This window comes from Lates calcarifer, linkage group LG15 (assembly GCF_001640805.2).
Source record: "Lates calcarifer isolate ASB-BC8 linkage group LG15, TLL_Latcal_v3, whole genome shotgun sequence".
NCBI lineage: Eukaryota > Metazoa > Chordata > Actinopteri > Centropomidae > Lates > Lates calcarifer.
In genome coordinates this window covers 6208138-6223495 of record NC_066847.1, presented here as the reverse complement: position 1 = coordinate 6223495, position 15358 = coordinate 6208138, and the positions used below count along the sequence as shown (strand labels likewise).

At 37.6% G+C, this 15358-nt stretch overlaps 3 protein-coding genes across 3 annotated transcripts in view; all 3 read right to left on the bottom strand.

Moving 5' to 3' along the window:
- Positions 1-15358, bottom strand: part of mag (myelin associated glycoprotein) — a 54275-nt gene that overhangs the window by 12842 nt on the left and 26075 nt on the right. The window contains exon 17 of the mRNA XM_018699823.2: positions 1624-1949. The gene's annotated coding sequence lies outside the window, so the exon portion shown is untranslated. The remainder of the gene's footprint in view (positions 1-1623; positions 1950-15358) is intronic.
- On the bottom strand, positions 7829-10050 carry LOC108899402 (uncharacterized). Its single transcript, XM_051075901.1, has 5 exons — positions 9910-10050; positions 9605-9728; positions 8779-9192; positions 8322-8427; positions 7829-8234 (listed from the first exon to the last, which is right to left on the bottom strand). The coding sequence occupies exons 2-5, from the start codon at positions 9663-9665 to the stop codon at positions 8126-8128; spliced, it is 690 nt and encodes a 229-aa protein (XP_050931858.1). The 5' UTR covers positions 9666-9728; positions 9910-10050; the 3' UTR covers positions 7829-8125.
- On the bottom strand, positions 11083-13126 carry LOC108899418 (pregnancy-specific beta-1-glycoprotein 1). Its single transcript, XM_051075900.1, has 5 exons — positions 12934-13126; positions 12513-12776; positions 12006-12287; positions 11746-11839; positions 11083-11640 (listed from the first exon to the last, which is right to left on the bottom strand). Exons 2-5 carry the CDS (start codon positions 12733-12735, stop codon positions 11532-11534), a joined length of 708 nt encoding a protein of 235 aa, XP_050931857.1. The 5' UTR covers positions 12736-12776; positions 12934-13126; the 3' UTR covers positions 11083-11531.

The following is a 15358-nucleotide window of genomic DNA, read 5'->3' as shown; positions in this document are numbered from 1 at the left end:
ATGATCAGAAATCATACATGACCAAAGATGTGGCTTGACAACTGTTTGGTGGCAGGAAGTAACTGAGCACATTTACTCAGGTATTAAAATACAGTTTTGAGGTATAGCTTGAATATTTCAATACTATCTTCTTTACTGCATTTCAGCTCTCTGCAGCATCAACACATATTTATGTTTTTCTACAGTCAAGACTGCACAATTTAACATCAGGAAAGCCACAGAGCATAGAGACAGGGTGGAGGTGCTCCGTCTCACCTACCAGGATATGAGGACGACCTGTTCTTCATGTTGGCAAAGTGACCAACAAACGTTTGGTTTTATATCCCACTGGACGTGAAGTCCTCCAACGCAGAGGCTCCATAATGTTTTGGCCAAGATATCCCAGTGTCCGACTCGCTCCTGTCAACATCGCTGACCTGTGTTTACACACAAGTTAGCTTCGAAGGCTATCACTGCTCGTTAACCAACAGCACTAATCTTACAAACGCGCTATTAGCAATTAGCAATATGGTAAATATGACAATTTTACGGTTTCAAACTTTCAAACTTTTGATAAAAAGCCACAGCGGCTTCCTTCTACAGACTCCAGACCAGCCAGAGCTACGAATGACTAATCAACAGGTAACATTTTCACCTGCTGCTACCTTCAGAAGACTGATCACGTGATAGTCCAATCAAAGCCTAAGGCCCGCCCAGTCGTACTGTACAAAAGTTTTTGACGCTGACGTAAAAGGACGATGCTGTTAAAAATTAATCCCACAAATAGTTTTTATTCATGAATTAGCTTACACAGTGCAGAAAGCAGAAAGAATCCAAAGCAAGTCAAAATTTGATTTGATTTTAACAGCAACAGTTCTCCTCAGTGCGTAGTTGACATCATCTCCATAAATAAGGTTAATTTAATGTAGGCAGAGGAAAATAGTATACTGTACAACTAGTATACTCTACAACTATAAATCAGTAAACAAAACATTTAAATCAGTCTAGATCCTATCAATTACATAACAATTATGCTTTTATTGAGAGATGGCTTGTACATGGCCAAATGCAGCTGATTAAACTGAACCAGAGGGTGATGCTGTAAGATACTACTTTACTATTTTTGTGATGGCCAAAATACAACAGCATCTATCTATATATTTCCTCTACCCCACCTCCGATCATCTCAAAGTTCCCCAGTCCATATTACACTGTTGATTATGTTAAAATTTACAGTTTACTAAATATTGACACAATAAGTTTTACCTCTTTCTGTCTCTTCTCTCCTTAGTGATCTCTACTGATTCTTCCTTTTTTTTTTACTTCTTTTATTTTGATATGCAATTCAGATAGGGGAAGTATCTGTATCAGTTTTGCCATCTTGAGAAAAAACAAGAGTAAATGCACGACACAGCAGTTTCTTGGAGCCTAATTTGTTTAAAAGAGGTGATGACAGGAGGTTGTGATACAAAATATGATGACTACAAACTTTGAAAAGCTCAGCAAGGTCTTCACTTCCTCTGTCACCTTAGGAGGTTTTGTGTTATGTTGAATGTTAATTTAAAGGGTGGAGCTGAATGATAACAGACTGCACTTATATAGTGCTTTTCTAGTACTGACCATTTAAAGTGCTTTACAGTACACCTGACATTCACTCAGCACTTCCTCTATACATATGAAGTGCTCTAACACACACACACATTGATGATACATCAGGGGTAATTTGGGGTTCAGTATCTTGCCCAACAATACTTCAGTAAACAGAGTAGAGGAGCCGGGGATCGAACCACTGGCCTTCTGGTTGGTGGGTGAACCGCTCTACCTCCTGAGCCACAGCCGCTCTTCTATAAAGACACATTTATCAGTTCAGAGGCTGCCCAATAACATCGTACTCTGGTGATGTTCCTGTTTTCTGCAGTGACATGTAAGTTCTGTCCTCTTCATTTGGTTTCACCTTCTTCCTTGAGTTCCTGTGGAGAGAGAGAGAGAAGAGTGGCTGGGTCATGATTTGTTGTATAAAAGTCTCCAGTGCATCAACACCGTCTTCAGAACATAAAATGAAGATGTAGCAACTCACCAAAGGAACACAAAGTAGATTATGAAGGCAACATTCACAATGAGAGATATAACAGCAACGGTCAAGAAAGGAGCCACACTCAGTCCATGATGATCTGCCATAAGAAGTGACATGATGTAGATTGTATAACTGTTAAAACTGTGTTTCTTCTTGCTCTCATTGATAATAATAAACCCCCACAAAACTTTGGTGTTGAAAATGTCAGTTAAACAGCTGTGAACACTTACCCTCTTGTTCTACATCACACTCAACAACAGTGTTGCTGTGATCTTTCACAGCTAGCATCATGGTACTGTTGACTGTGTAGTTTGACACTGTGGTAATGACTGAGTACTCAGTGTAGTTCTTTAACAGCGGCCATTTTATGGTGGGTAAGGGAAACCCCTTACTGATACACACACAGGTCAGGACGTCTGACTGAAGCTCACATGCAGAGATCTTTGTAAAAAATGACACATCATCACCCATCCTCACAGTTGTTGTTCCAGTGGTCACAGGTTTCTCTGCATGTTTAAGACAAGATTTTCGACAAATTATTAAAACTTGTCTGGCAAAACAGTTCCTTATTGTTCTAATCATGTGGCTCCACTCTGATGTGAAAAACCACCTGTAGCCTTAAAATGTCTGAATAAGTTTAAAACATTGTTTATAAAAGGATTATGTATGTTAGAGTCCAAAATATGTACACTGACCTTACAATTGATAAGGCCCTCTCATAATAAAGATATCTGATAATGAACATGTACTCACCTGTTACATCAACTGTTTTCATCAGGGTGTTGTTCAGATGTTTTGCTGTACAGCTGTATTGTCCAAAATCGCCTGCTGACATATTATGGATAATGAGAGAGACTGATCCACTGTGTTTTTGTGCTTCAGTTTTATGTTTTTCAGGCAGATTTTTGTCGGAGCCAGATTTAGTCCATGTGTTATCAGATGCAGGGAAACTATCGACACTACAGGTTAGATTCAAAGCATCACCCATCTTCACAGCTGTATTTCCACTGATTTTCAAATCCTTCACATCCGTGAAAATATACCATCAGACAAAAAATTCTCAGTTTAAGAAAAACTATTCACTTTTTAATGAGTTCAAAACTTCAAGACCAGATAAACTGTTTTCAAGATACGGTCCAAAAGTTTCACCTCACTACTGAAGTTCTGAAACTTGAAACTTGAGGACATCATCATTGAGCTGGGAGAGTATTTTGTTAATAATGTGCAGTATGTTCTGTACTCACAGGTCACATTCAGAGTCACGGTCTCCTTTGTAATCACGGCCCATTTAAAACGGACCTTACAGGTGAGATTGGTGCCGTGGTGTTCAGCTGAAGGATTAAAGGTCAAAGTTGAGGTCTGTCCCTGATTGGTTGTGATGTTTCCTGTGATGGGGGAGTTCTTCTCTCCTGCTCCTCTCCACATCCAGGTGATTTTAGGATCAGATCCAGAGCAGAGACCAGGAGCAGTGCAGGTCAGTGTGGTCTGCTGTCCCTCTGTCAGAGGAGGAACCATCACTGTGGGCTTCTGACTCAGACCTGATGGGAGATCAGTCCGTGAATGAAATCACATACATTTGGGCTAAAATAATCAGATACTTTGTTAAACATTTAAGTGTGGCAGCCAGTAGGAGCTGCTGCAGTTCCTGCTGATTACCCACAGATGTCAGCAAATGTCAAACATTACTTAATGTCCCATTAAGACAGTAAATACACCGTAAGTCAGTGCAGTTCAGATATTTGTTGTTGCTCTTCATACCTTGAATGGACACAGTTGCTCTTGTAGAGTATGTAACTCTGTCTGCACTCCCATACCAGTCCCCATTAACTCTGAGTTGATATGATCCAGAGTCTGACTCCTTCAGGTCATTGATGATGATGCTGCAGTTCTTCTGACTCACATCAGGCTCCAACAGAGACACTCGTCCTCTAAACTCAGGCTGAATCTTTATGTTCTTATCTGAGTGGAATATCATGTCTGAATCATCACATTGTTGTTTAGTTGGTTCACATTTGAACCAAACCATATTTTGGGGTTTAAATCCATAAGCAGTAGTGAAAGAGCACGGTATCACAACACAGAGTCCAGCCTCGGCTGTTATTTCTCCTTCAGGCAGAGTGATACAGTAATAATAACTTTGACAGGATCTTCTTCCCCACTCTGATGCACCTGTTAACACAAACAGTAAGAGAAACACAGGGACAGCAGAGATTTAAATTGTAACAAAACACCATGACATACTTGTAATCAGGAAGCTTCTCAGGAAGACATTTATAACAGATACTTATCATGGTGAGCTATTGCTAACTATTTTGTTCATATCTTTAATTTTGGTATTAAAACAAGATTACAATAAAAAGGGTGAATACCTGTATAGGCACTGCTGCTTCTCCCAGAGAAAAGCAGAGTCGCCCAGATGAGAACAAACATCCTGATCTGATGTTTCAGACAGCCACTCTCTTCCTCCACAGGACAAACTTTACACTAAAAAAATGCAGTAAACATGCAGAAACTGAACCAAAGTAAACCTCACAGTCAACATCAGCATCTTAAAACAGGATGTTGCATGTTAACTGATTCCTTAATTGCAAGAGTAACACACTTTACCCAGAGGTATAAAGCACTTTCCTGTACGTTCCTGTATGAATAAATTTAACTACAATAATCTTTACAACAGCAGCTCTGAAACAGTAAATATCTATAATCCCTGCCATGTTCCAGCTTTGAGTCATCTGCACTTATTACAGTTGATGCAGTAAATGATTGACCACACTCCAGCACAGTCCACTCTTACTTTACCAGAAAGCCAGGAAAGTGGAAAAGTGTTGTTCACATAACATAATCCTTCAAAGTAAAAAAAAAAATATGCTAAGTATTATTTAAAACTTGTATTTTACCTCTTTCTGTCCTGTTCTCTCTGCAGTGATCTCTGCTGAGTGTCTCTACTCTGAACTGACTCTTTCTTTCCTCACTTTTCTGTTTCTTCCCTGTTTGTGCAACAGCACGGTTTCAGGAAGTTTCCCCGCTCATTGCTTAGCAACATTTCTCCTTTTACTGAGACTGACTGGCCTTTATACAGTTAGATAATGTGCCATAATATCACAATATGTATATTGTTTCTATTTACAAATTTGCACCTTCATCATTGAGTAATGAAATAAAAGAAAACCATTTTGTTTACTTGTTTTTGTTAAGATTATCTACATGGCTGTGAAGTAATGTGAAACTTTCCAAAAAGGGAAGTCTTGTAAATCTGTGATTTTTTTTTTTTTTTTTTTTTTTTTTAATCTTGCTATCTTGAGAAACCAACAAACCAGTACATGAACTGGGAACTTTTCCTCATGTGGTTTCTTACATGACTGTTTGTTTTTGAAGTTTTAATAATGAATGAATATATGTCAAATGCAGTATAGCTTATTTTTAAACCTCTTCAACAATGCACAACACACACTGTGCACTGCAGGAAATGATCTGTGCTACTGGTAAAAATCAGCATGTTTCAAAATAGTTATGTATTAATAAGGTAACTTTATAATACCTAAATAAAACATATCTACTCTCACCATTTCCTCAATCTGAACTGCATGCGGCCTTTTAAGAAGCACTTCTGTGTACTGTATTTGTGTTTTACTTCTTGTGCAATACCAGTTGATGGTGTAGGCCAAAGTGGTACACTGTAGTGTTGATTCATTTAAACATTTAAACTTAGGTTCAAAACATTGAACCATGACAAAAATGTGCAGGATGCAAGAATGGGATTAAATTAAGTAGTAAAATGCTGATTTTCATTATTAGGACAAAGGGAAAATTGTTTAATTCAAGCAGTGATGTGGTATGAGAAAAAATATGGAGCAAGATCTTTAACAATAGCACAAAATGTGGTAAGTATCCTACTGGTACTACTTTTTTAAATTTGAAGTACAATCAAAACATACACAAGTATTATCATACTGACAACTGCAGGGGTTAAAAAAAAAAAAATTAAAAAAAAAAAAAAAATTAAAATATACAGTTACATACATCTATAGAATATACGGCTTGTTTGTGTATTGCACAGTTCAGCATCACATGAATACTAATATCAGATTTCTGTATACTGGAGCTCACAAATGATCAGAAATCATACATGACCAAAGATGTGGCTTGACAACTGTTTGGTGGCAGGAAGTAACTGAGCACATTTACTCAGGTATTAAAATACAGTTTTGAGGTATAGCTTGAATATTTCAATACTATCTTCTTTACTGCATTTCAGCTCTCTGCAGCATCAACACATATTTATGTTTTTCTACAGTCAAGACTGCACAATTTAACATCAGGAAAGCCACAGAGCATAGAGACAGGGTGGAGGTGCTCCGTCTCACCTACCAGGATATGAGGACGACCTGTTCTTCATGTTGGCAAAGTGACCAACAAACGTTTAGTTTTATATCCCACTGGACGTGAAGTCCTCCAACGCAGAGGCTCCATAATGTTTTGGCCAAGATATCCCAGTGTCCGACTCGCTCCTGTCAACATCGCTGACCTGTGTTTACACACAAGTTAGCTTCGAAGGCTATCACTGCTCGTTAACCAACAGCACTAATCTTACAAACGCGCTATTAGCAATTAGCAATATGGTAAATATGACAATTTTACGGTTTCAAACTTTCAAACTTTTGATAAAAAGCCACAGCGGCTTCCTTCTACAGACTCCAGACCAGCCAGAGCTACGAATGACTAATCAACAGGTAACATTTTCACCTGCTGCTACCTTCAGAAGACTGATCACGTGATAGTCCAATCAAAGCCTAAGGCCCGCCCAGTCGTACTGTACAAAAGTTTTTGACGCTGACGTAAAAGGACGATGCTGTTAAATATTAATCCCACAAATAGTTTTTATTCATGAATTAACTTACACAGTGCAGAAAGCAGAAAGAATCCAAAGCAAGCTCCTGAGGTGGAGGTTGTTTCCAGCTGCAGGTACCAGGGAGTGCAGATGGACAGCAAGCTGGACTGGTCAAGCGAGCTCCATCATTCGGGCTAGTTAGACTCAGTTCAGCAGGCAGCTGAGGTAAGGATGCTCAGGAAACTGAAGAGCATCCTGGATAATGACTCTCACCCGCTACACAACCTTAGGTTGTTTCGGGAGAGCACCTTCAGCCACTGATACCTCCTCAGTGCAGGACGAAATGCAGCCCTTCCTACCAGCAGCCATCAGAGTTTTTAACCAATAATCACCAGACATTCGCAATATTAATAGGTGCAATATTTCTTGACAAATATCCGTTTACGTACAATATCCTGTGCACGGCTAGATACTGATATTCTGTATATTTTGTATGGCTCTTGTTTTGCTCTTGTTTTTCTTTCTTCGTGATTACACTTGTCCCTTTTAATTTTTATCTTAATTTACATTTGGTGATAGTGTGCTGCTGCTGTAACAAAGCAATTTCCTGTCAAGGATCAATAAAGTATTATTATTAATATTATTTTTAAAAAAGTCAAATTTGATTTTAACAGCAACAGTTCTCCTCAGTGCGTAGTTGACATCATCTGCATAAATAAGATAAATTTAATGTAGGCAGAGGAAAATAGTATACTGTACAATACAAACTATAAATCAATAAATAAAACATTTAAATCAGTCTAGATCCTATAAATTACATAACAATGCTAACTTATGCTTTTTTATTGAGAGATGGCTTGTACATATCTAATTTCTTATTCTACTCCTTTTGTTTTCTTTTATTGTGAATTTTACTTGTTTTATGTTCTTTATATAAAAATTGATGGCAGCTTTTTTTCATGCAGCTGTCTATAATGCTGATTATGTGCTGTCATTGCCCCTCAGTTTCATAAACCTGTAAATCTGCATAGCATTTTTAGGCCTCTTGCTTGAAAAGTGATCTATGGAAGAAAAAAATTACTTTCTTTGTCTTGTCTTGGTTGAAGTACTGCTGACATTCATATAAAATAAATGATGGTACATGAGCTTGAACAAGATTTTTTTTGGTCCACAATTTATGCATTTCAGTGCATGGAATAATTCAGAGAAGCTGTCAGAAAGTCACACGACTCAAGACACATTTGCTAGTTTAGAGGTTCACCAATAACGTCATACACTGGTGATGAGTCTGTTTTCTGCAGTGGCACATAACATCTCTCCTCTTGATTTGCTTTCAGCTTTTTATTTGCGTCCCTTCAGAGAAAAAAAACAAGAGAGTAAACCATGATGTGTTGCATTAACAGGGTCTTTAAAATATATTATACTGATGTAGTGACATACCAAAGGAAGACCACACAGACTGTGTAGACGATGTTCACAATGAGAGATACACCAGCAATGGCCCAGGGAAGGCCTGTACTGCAAGGCCCACAATGTTGCGCAGGATCTATCATAAGAAATAACATCATGTAGAGTTTATAAATGCTCAAGTAGTGTAGTTTATATTGTACATTTTGTGGCCACTTAATTTGCAATAACCTAGTTTGGGAAGTGTACAGTTTCTGAATAGTATTGTCAAATGCTGCGTGTTAAAAGCCAGGGAAAATAGGAATGTAAGCAAACTTTTGGGAACCGTAATTGCTCCATAATGTATTGTGCTTTGGATAATGTTATTGTATAAAATGGTAACAACATGATCATGGCATTATGAGTATTTTATTTATTGTCTAACAGTACCCAAGTAACCCAGGATGATGTATGTCACTGTATGTAACGTATTTGCTATGGCTGTTCATACCTGTAACAGTAATATTTGCTTTAGACTCAAATGTGAAGCCAGTCTTCACCCCATTCAGGAAACCACCAACTCTGAGTTGATATGACCCAGCGTCTGACTCCCTCACGCCACTGATGATGATGCCGCAATTCTTCTGACTCACATCAGGCTCCAACAGAGACACTCGTCCTCTAAACCCAGACTGAATATTTCTGTTGTTACTGGAGCTAAATATTTGTTTGTCAGGTAAATCACACCTTTGTTTAAATGGATCACATTTGTACCAAATCACACTCTTAACATCAAAATCAGCAGCAGTAGTGAAAGAACACTGTAAAACAACAGGGAGTCGAGTCTCTGCTGATATTTCTCCTTCAGTCAGAGTGACACAGTAATTATTTTGTGTGCAGTGTTGTTTTCCTCCATAAAAGGAAGCTGTTAATGAAGAGAGAGAAAAAGAGACAAGCTTTAAAAAGACAAATAAAATGTTTAGATTTTGATGAGACATGAAGAGATCACTGATGAAGAAAGATTACTTTACGAAAAGCTATCTACACATTTAACCTGTTGTCAGCTGCATTAAACTATTATGTCTGTTCACTGATGTATGAGGTTAATATTAAGTACTAAATCCTCTCTTATTGTAGATACAATTATATTATTACTATATCAACTATTCAGCCTTTGTTAGTTTTCATATATTTGATGAATTATTGTTTCATTTACATGTAACTGATATTTAAGAAAAATCTATCCCAGGTATATATGTAGGAACAATCGATTTCATATAATTAATTGATGTTGTGGATAATCCCAGTTTTAACTATCTACAAGTCACATACTCTACCTGTGCCAGCGTTGTTGCCTCTCACAAAGAAGAACAGAGTCGCCCAGATGAAAATAAACATCCTGATCCAATGGTTCAGACGGTCAGTCTCTCCCTCTGCAGGATTCTTTTTTTCAGACAAAAACTACAATGAACACAAAGCAAACGCAGCTGATGAAACTGAACCAGAGGGTGATGCTAAACAGCAGTTCCTGAGCATCTCAAAGTTCCCAAACCAGAGTCCATATTACTTTGTTGATTATGTTAAAGATGAATCAATCTTTTTTTTTAAACAGTTTTAAAAATATTAACAAAATAAGTTTTACCTCTTTCTGTTCCTTCTCTCCTTAGTGATCTCTACTAAGTGTCTCCACTCTACATTTACACTTGATTCTTTCTTTTTTACTTCTTTTATTTTGGCACGCAGTTTCGCCGCACTGTGTCTTATCACAAGGAAGTTGTGAAAATTCAGATAGGGGAAGTATCTGTATCAGTTTTGCCATCTTGAGAAAAACAAGAGTAAATGCACGACACAGCAGTTTCTTGAAGCCTAATTTGATTAAAAGAGTTGATGACAGGAGGTTGGGATACAAAATATGCTGATTACAAACTGAAAAGTTCAGCAAGGTCTTCACTTCCTCTGTCACCTTAGGAGGTTTTGTGTGTCTTCAGATACTGCACTATAGAGAGTATAAATACAGCAGGCATACTAGTATGGTTTAGTAATATGTCTCAAAACAAGTTTGTTACCAGTCGTTACTACTTAGAGGGCTGTTGAATTTTGTTCTATGTATGTGTTTATTATCTCTGTTTTACTGTATTTCATTGATTGCACTGTATCTATGTGTCTACAATGACGCTGTATGTATGTACCAAATTTTGTTGAAGGTACTACAGTGACAATAAAGCTTCCTTATGTCCTTATGTATGTATGTATGTATGTATGTATACAGTACATATACACCAGAACATATGTTTTTCACTGCACTGGAAACTTCTGCTTCTAATCCATATTACAGTTACAGAAAAACTTTAACTTGATTTAACTTGATGCAGCCTCCTAGAAAGATGCAAACCTGTATTTTTAGTGTTTATTATGATTTACATTCTACAATATCTGCAGATACTGCTCCATCTATTCTCAGTGTCTCTGTAACTTCCTTTAAGTTACACAGCTTCCTTTAACTTTAAGCATAACTTAGGGGTGCCACTGTGTCAGTGTCATTCTGTCAAATTCTGTCACAATCAATCACTATACAGTCACTACAGAGAGGTCAAAGTGCAAAGAGTCACACAGTTTGACTGTTGACAGCTCATGCGTCACCTTATTTGACATCATTGTGTACACAAACATACACACATACAAAAACACACACACTCAGCTAAGTAGGGAGACTGTGGTGGACACAGTGAACCAGTGTGAGTACAATAACTTGAGTTGATGACAACTATGCTTGTTACTCTAAGTGCAACACAAAGTAAAAAGTACAAACCACCTATTCAGTGAGCATTGACTTTACTTTAAAATAAAACAGAACAATATTATTTCTGTAAATTGTCTATTAATTACCAAAGCATTTATCAGTAATACAGTTAAGATGGAAAAAATATGAAAATGTTATGTTGAATGTTAATTTAAAGGGTGGAGCTGAATGATAACAGACTGCACTTATATAGTGCTTTTCTAGTACTGACCACTTAAAGCGCTTTACAGTACACCTGACATTCACTCAGCACTTCCTCTATACATATGAAGTGCTCTAACACACACACACACGCGCGCGCACACACATTGATGATACATCAGAGGTAATTGGGTTTCAGTATGTTGCCCAACAATACTTCAGTAAAGAGACTGGAGGAGCCGGGGATCGAACCACTGGCCTTCTGGTTGGTGGGTGAACCGCTCTACCTCCCGAGTCACAGCTGCTCTATAAAGACACATTTATCAGTTCAGAGGCTGCCCAATAACATCGTACACTGGTGATGTGTCTGTTTTCTGCAGTGACATGTAAGTTCTGTCCTCTTCATTTGGTTTCACCTTCTTCCTTGAGTTACTGTGGTGAGAGAGAGAAGAGTGGCTGGGTCATGATTTGTTGTATAAAAGTCTCCAGTGCATCAACACAGACTTCAGAACATAAAATGAAGATGTAGCAACTCACCAAAGGAACACAAAGTAGATTATGAAGGCAACATTCACAATGAGAGATATAACAGCAACAGTCAAGAAAGGAGCCACACTCAGTCCATGATGATCTGCCATAAGAAGTGACATGATGTAGATTGTATAACTGTTCCAAGTGTTATGTTTATGCTGCACACTCACTGTGTTAACTACACAAGTTACCTGCTGTTTCTATAAAAGTTAGAGTGAACATACAGTAAAATAAAATGAACATGGAGACTAGTTCAGTTTACTTACAGGTCACAGTTACTTCAGATTGTACGGTCACATTTATGATCTCATGTTTTGCTGTACAGATGTACTGTCCAGAATGTTCTGCTGTGACATTAGAGATGAAGAGAGAGGCTATTCCAGCATCTTTGTGCAGGATGACTTTGGTTTCTTTTTGCAGGTTTTTGTTGGAACCAAGTTTAGTCCATGTAATATCAGATGGATGGGAACTGTCAACACTGCAGGTCAGATGTAGAGCATCGCCCTCCTGAACAGTTGTCATTCCAGTGATTACAGGTTTCTCCACATCTGTAGGACAAGAAATTAAAGCTTGTCTGACAAAACACTCCCTTATTAACCTAAATATGTGGCTCCACTTTGAGGCTGAAACCACCTGGAAGCCTTGAAAATGTCTCAATACGATTAAGGCAACTTTCATAAAAGGATTATGTTGATTAGAGTCTGAAATCTACTAAAATTAAATTGATAAGACCCTCTGATAATGAAAATATCTGATAATGAACATTTACTCACATAATGTTACATCAACCTTTTCCACCAGGGTGTTGCCCAGATGTTTTGCTGTACAGTTGTACTGTCCAAAATCATTTACTGTCACATCTTGAATGATAAGAGAGACTGATCCACTGTGTTTTTGCACTGCAGGCAGGATTTTGTCAGAGCCAGATTTAGTCCATGTGATATCAGATGCAGGGAAACTATCGACACTACAAGTTAGATTCAAAGCATCACCCATCCTCACAGCTGTATTTCCACTGATTTTCAAATCCTTCACATCTGTGAAAATATAAATCAGACAAAAAACTCTCAGTTTAAGAAAAACTTCAAGACCAGATAAACTGTTTTCAAGATGCTGAAGTTCTGAAACTTGAGGAAATCATCAATGAGCTGGGAAAGTATTTAGTTAATAATGTGCACTATGTTCTGTACTCACAGGTCACATTCAGAGTCACTGTCTCCTTTGTAGTCACAGGCCCTTTAAAACGGACCTTACAGGTGACCTCTGGGCTGTGGTGTTCAGCTGAAGGATTAAAGGTCAGAGTTGAGGTTCGTCCCTGATTGGCTGTGATGTTTCCTGTGATGGGTGGAGTTCTTCTCTCCTGCTCCGCTCCACATCCAGGTGATTTCAGGATCAGATCCAGAGCAGAGACCAGGAGCAGTGCAGGTCAGTGTGGTCTGCTGTCCCTCTGTCAGAGGAGGAACCATCACTGTGGGCTTCTAAATCAGACCTGATAGGAGATCAAATATAAAAAGAACAAGGAGTTAGTCAATGAGTGGAATCAGTCTGGAGATAGTTTCAAATGAAAATAATTATCTATTTTGTTAAGCATTTTGTATGGATGATAAAGTCTTAAGTATAGCAGGAATATTTGTGGAAGGACAAAAGTTCTGTCACTGTTATTTCACTAAAAGACCAAACATTTTTCCTTGTTAAAGGTTTAGTTCATGCAAATTACACAAAAAACCCATTCTGTCAGTTTTCACAGAGACTATTTCTTTGGTAGTAAACAGCTTCAATAGAAACCCTGTGTATTATTTTGAGCGGCTTGAGACCTTGCTGTTAAGATCTATTGCGTCATCGTCATCTTCTGTGTTGCAGTGGTAGCGGAAACCTCACACTTAACTACCTAAAAATTTCAGCACATAAAAACAAAACTGTCTGTGTGACTCAATGCAGCTGTGAGAGTGAAAAGATGCTTCAGTGTAATTTGGATGGACCAGCTCTATGATACTCTATAAAGCCAAACATGTTGGTGCACATTATACTGTAATTTTAACAATTAACACCATCACTGTACATAAGGTATTTGCTGTGTCTGTGTATACCTGTAACAGTAACATTTGCTTTAGACTCAAATGTGAAGCCATCCTCCTTCCCTTTATAAGTACCACCAACTCTGAGTTGATATAATCCAGAGTCTGATGTTTTCAGGTCATTAATGATGATGCTGCAGTTGTTGTGACTCAGGTCAGGCTCCAACAGAGACACTCGTCCTCTAAAGTCAGGCTCAACATTTTCATTGGTTCTGGAGTTAAATATTGGTGTGTCAGATTTATCACATTTTCGTTCAGGTGGATCACATTTGAACCAAATTACACTTTCAACTTTAAAATCAGCAGCAGTAGTGAAAGAACACTGTAAAACAACACAGAGTCCAGTCTCTGCTGATATTTCTCCTTCAGTCAGAGTGACACAGTAATTATTCTGTGTGCAGTGTTGTTTTCCTCCAGGAAAGGAAGCTGTTAATGAAGAGAGGGAAAAAGAGACAAGTTTTAAAAAGATAAATAAAATGTTTAGATTTTGATGAGACATGAAGAGATCACTGATGAAGAAAGAATACTTTACTAAAAGCTATCTACACATTTAACCTGTTGTCAGCTGCATTAAACCATTATGTCTGTTCACTGATGTATGAGGTTGATGTTAAATATTATCTCGGTCAGTTACATTATCAGAATCCTCTCTGATTATAGATACAATTATATTATTTATATATCAAGCATTTAACTTTTTTTCCATATATTTGGTGAGTGATTCCTTCTTCAAAATTTAAATGATATGTAAGAAAAATCTATCACAGGTAATAAAAATATGTTGTGGATAAACCCAGTTTCAACTATGTACAAAACAGGGGAATAAAAAATACTTATATGTGGAGATTGAATGAACATTTATTTTTCAAAAATATTTACATTTTAATGTTGAAAGTGTTTTCAGCAGCTTCAAAACATAAATATTTCAACCATGATAAGTTATATTAAAGTTACATTCTCTACCTGTGCCAGCGTTGTTGCCTCTCACAAAGAAGAACAGAGTCGCCCAGATGAAAATAAACATCCTGATTCAATGGTTCAGATGGTCAGTCTCTCCCTCTGCAGGATTCTTTCTTTCAGAAAGAACTACAATAAAAGTACAGTAAACAGCAAACACAGCACAAATTTGAATAAAAGATGTTTACATTCAGCTATTCTGTAAACAGGATAATAACTTTGGCTACTACTTTACCCAGAGATCTGACTATCTGGAATTAATATTCATTTATTTATTTAAATTTGAAGCAGTTTTTGACATCTTTTTGACAAGGTACTATGTTGTTATTTCTCATTACAACTGCTAAACAACAGCGCCAACACAATACATATCTATGATCTCCTCTACCCCACCCTGAGCAGCCCAAAGTTTCCCCACCACAGTCGATGTTACTTTGTAAGTAAAACCAGAGATATGGGAAACATTTATCTTATTATATTAAGGAAGAATCAATCTTTGTATGAAATATGTTTTACCTCTTTCTGTCTCTTCTCTCCACATTGATTTCTCCCGAGTGTCTCTACTCTGAACTGAACTCCTCCTTTTA

What these genes read in the sequence shown, in the direction of transcription:
- LOC108899402 (XM_051075901.1), bottom strand. Translation starts at nt 9,665, where the DNA reads ATGTTTATTTTCATCTGGGCGACTCTGTTCTTCTTTGTGAGAGGCAAC. An exon ending in AGCAAATATTACTGTTACAG is followed by an intron (nt 8,428 to 8,778) that starts GTATGAACAGCC and finishes TTCTTATGATAG; the next exon opens with ATCCTGCGCAACATTGTGGG. An exon ending in GTCTGTGTGGTCTTCCTTTG is followed by an intron (nt 8,235 to 8,321) that starts GTATGTCACTAC and finishes TTTTCTCTGAAG; the next exon opens with GGACGCAAATAAAAAGCTGA.
- LOC108899418 (XM_051075900.1), bottom strand. Translation starts at nt 12,735, where the DNA reads ATGGGTGATGCTTTGAATCTAACTTGTAGTGTCGATAGTTTCCCTGCA. An exon ending in AAAGGTTGATGTAACATTAT is followed by an intron (nt 12,288 to 12,512) that starts GTGAGTAAATGT and finishes CTTGTCCTACAG; the next exon opens with ATGTGGAGAAACCTGTAATC. An exon ending in ATCTGAAGTAACTGTGACCT is followed by an intron (nt 11,840 to 12,005) that starts GTAAGTAAACTG and finishes TTCTTATGGCAG; the next exon opens with ATCATCATGGACTGAGTGTG.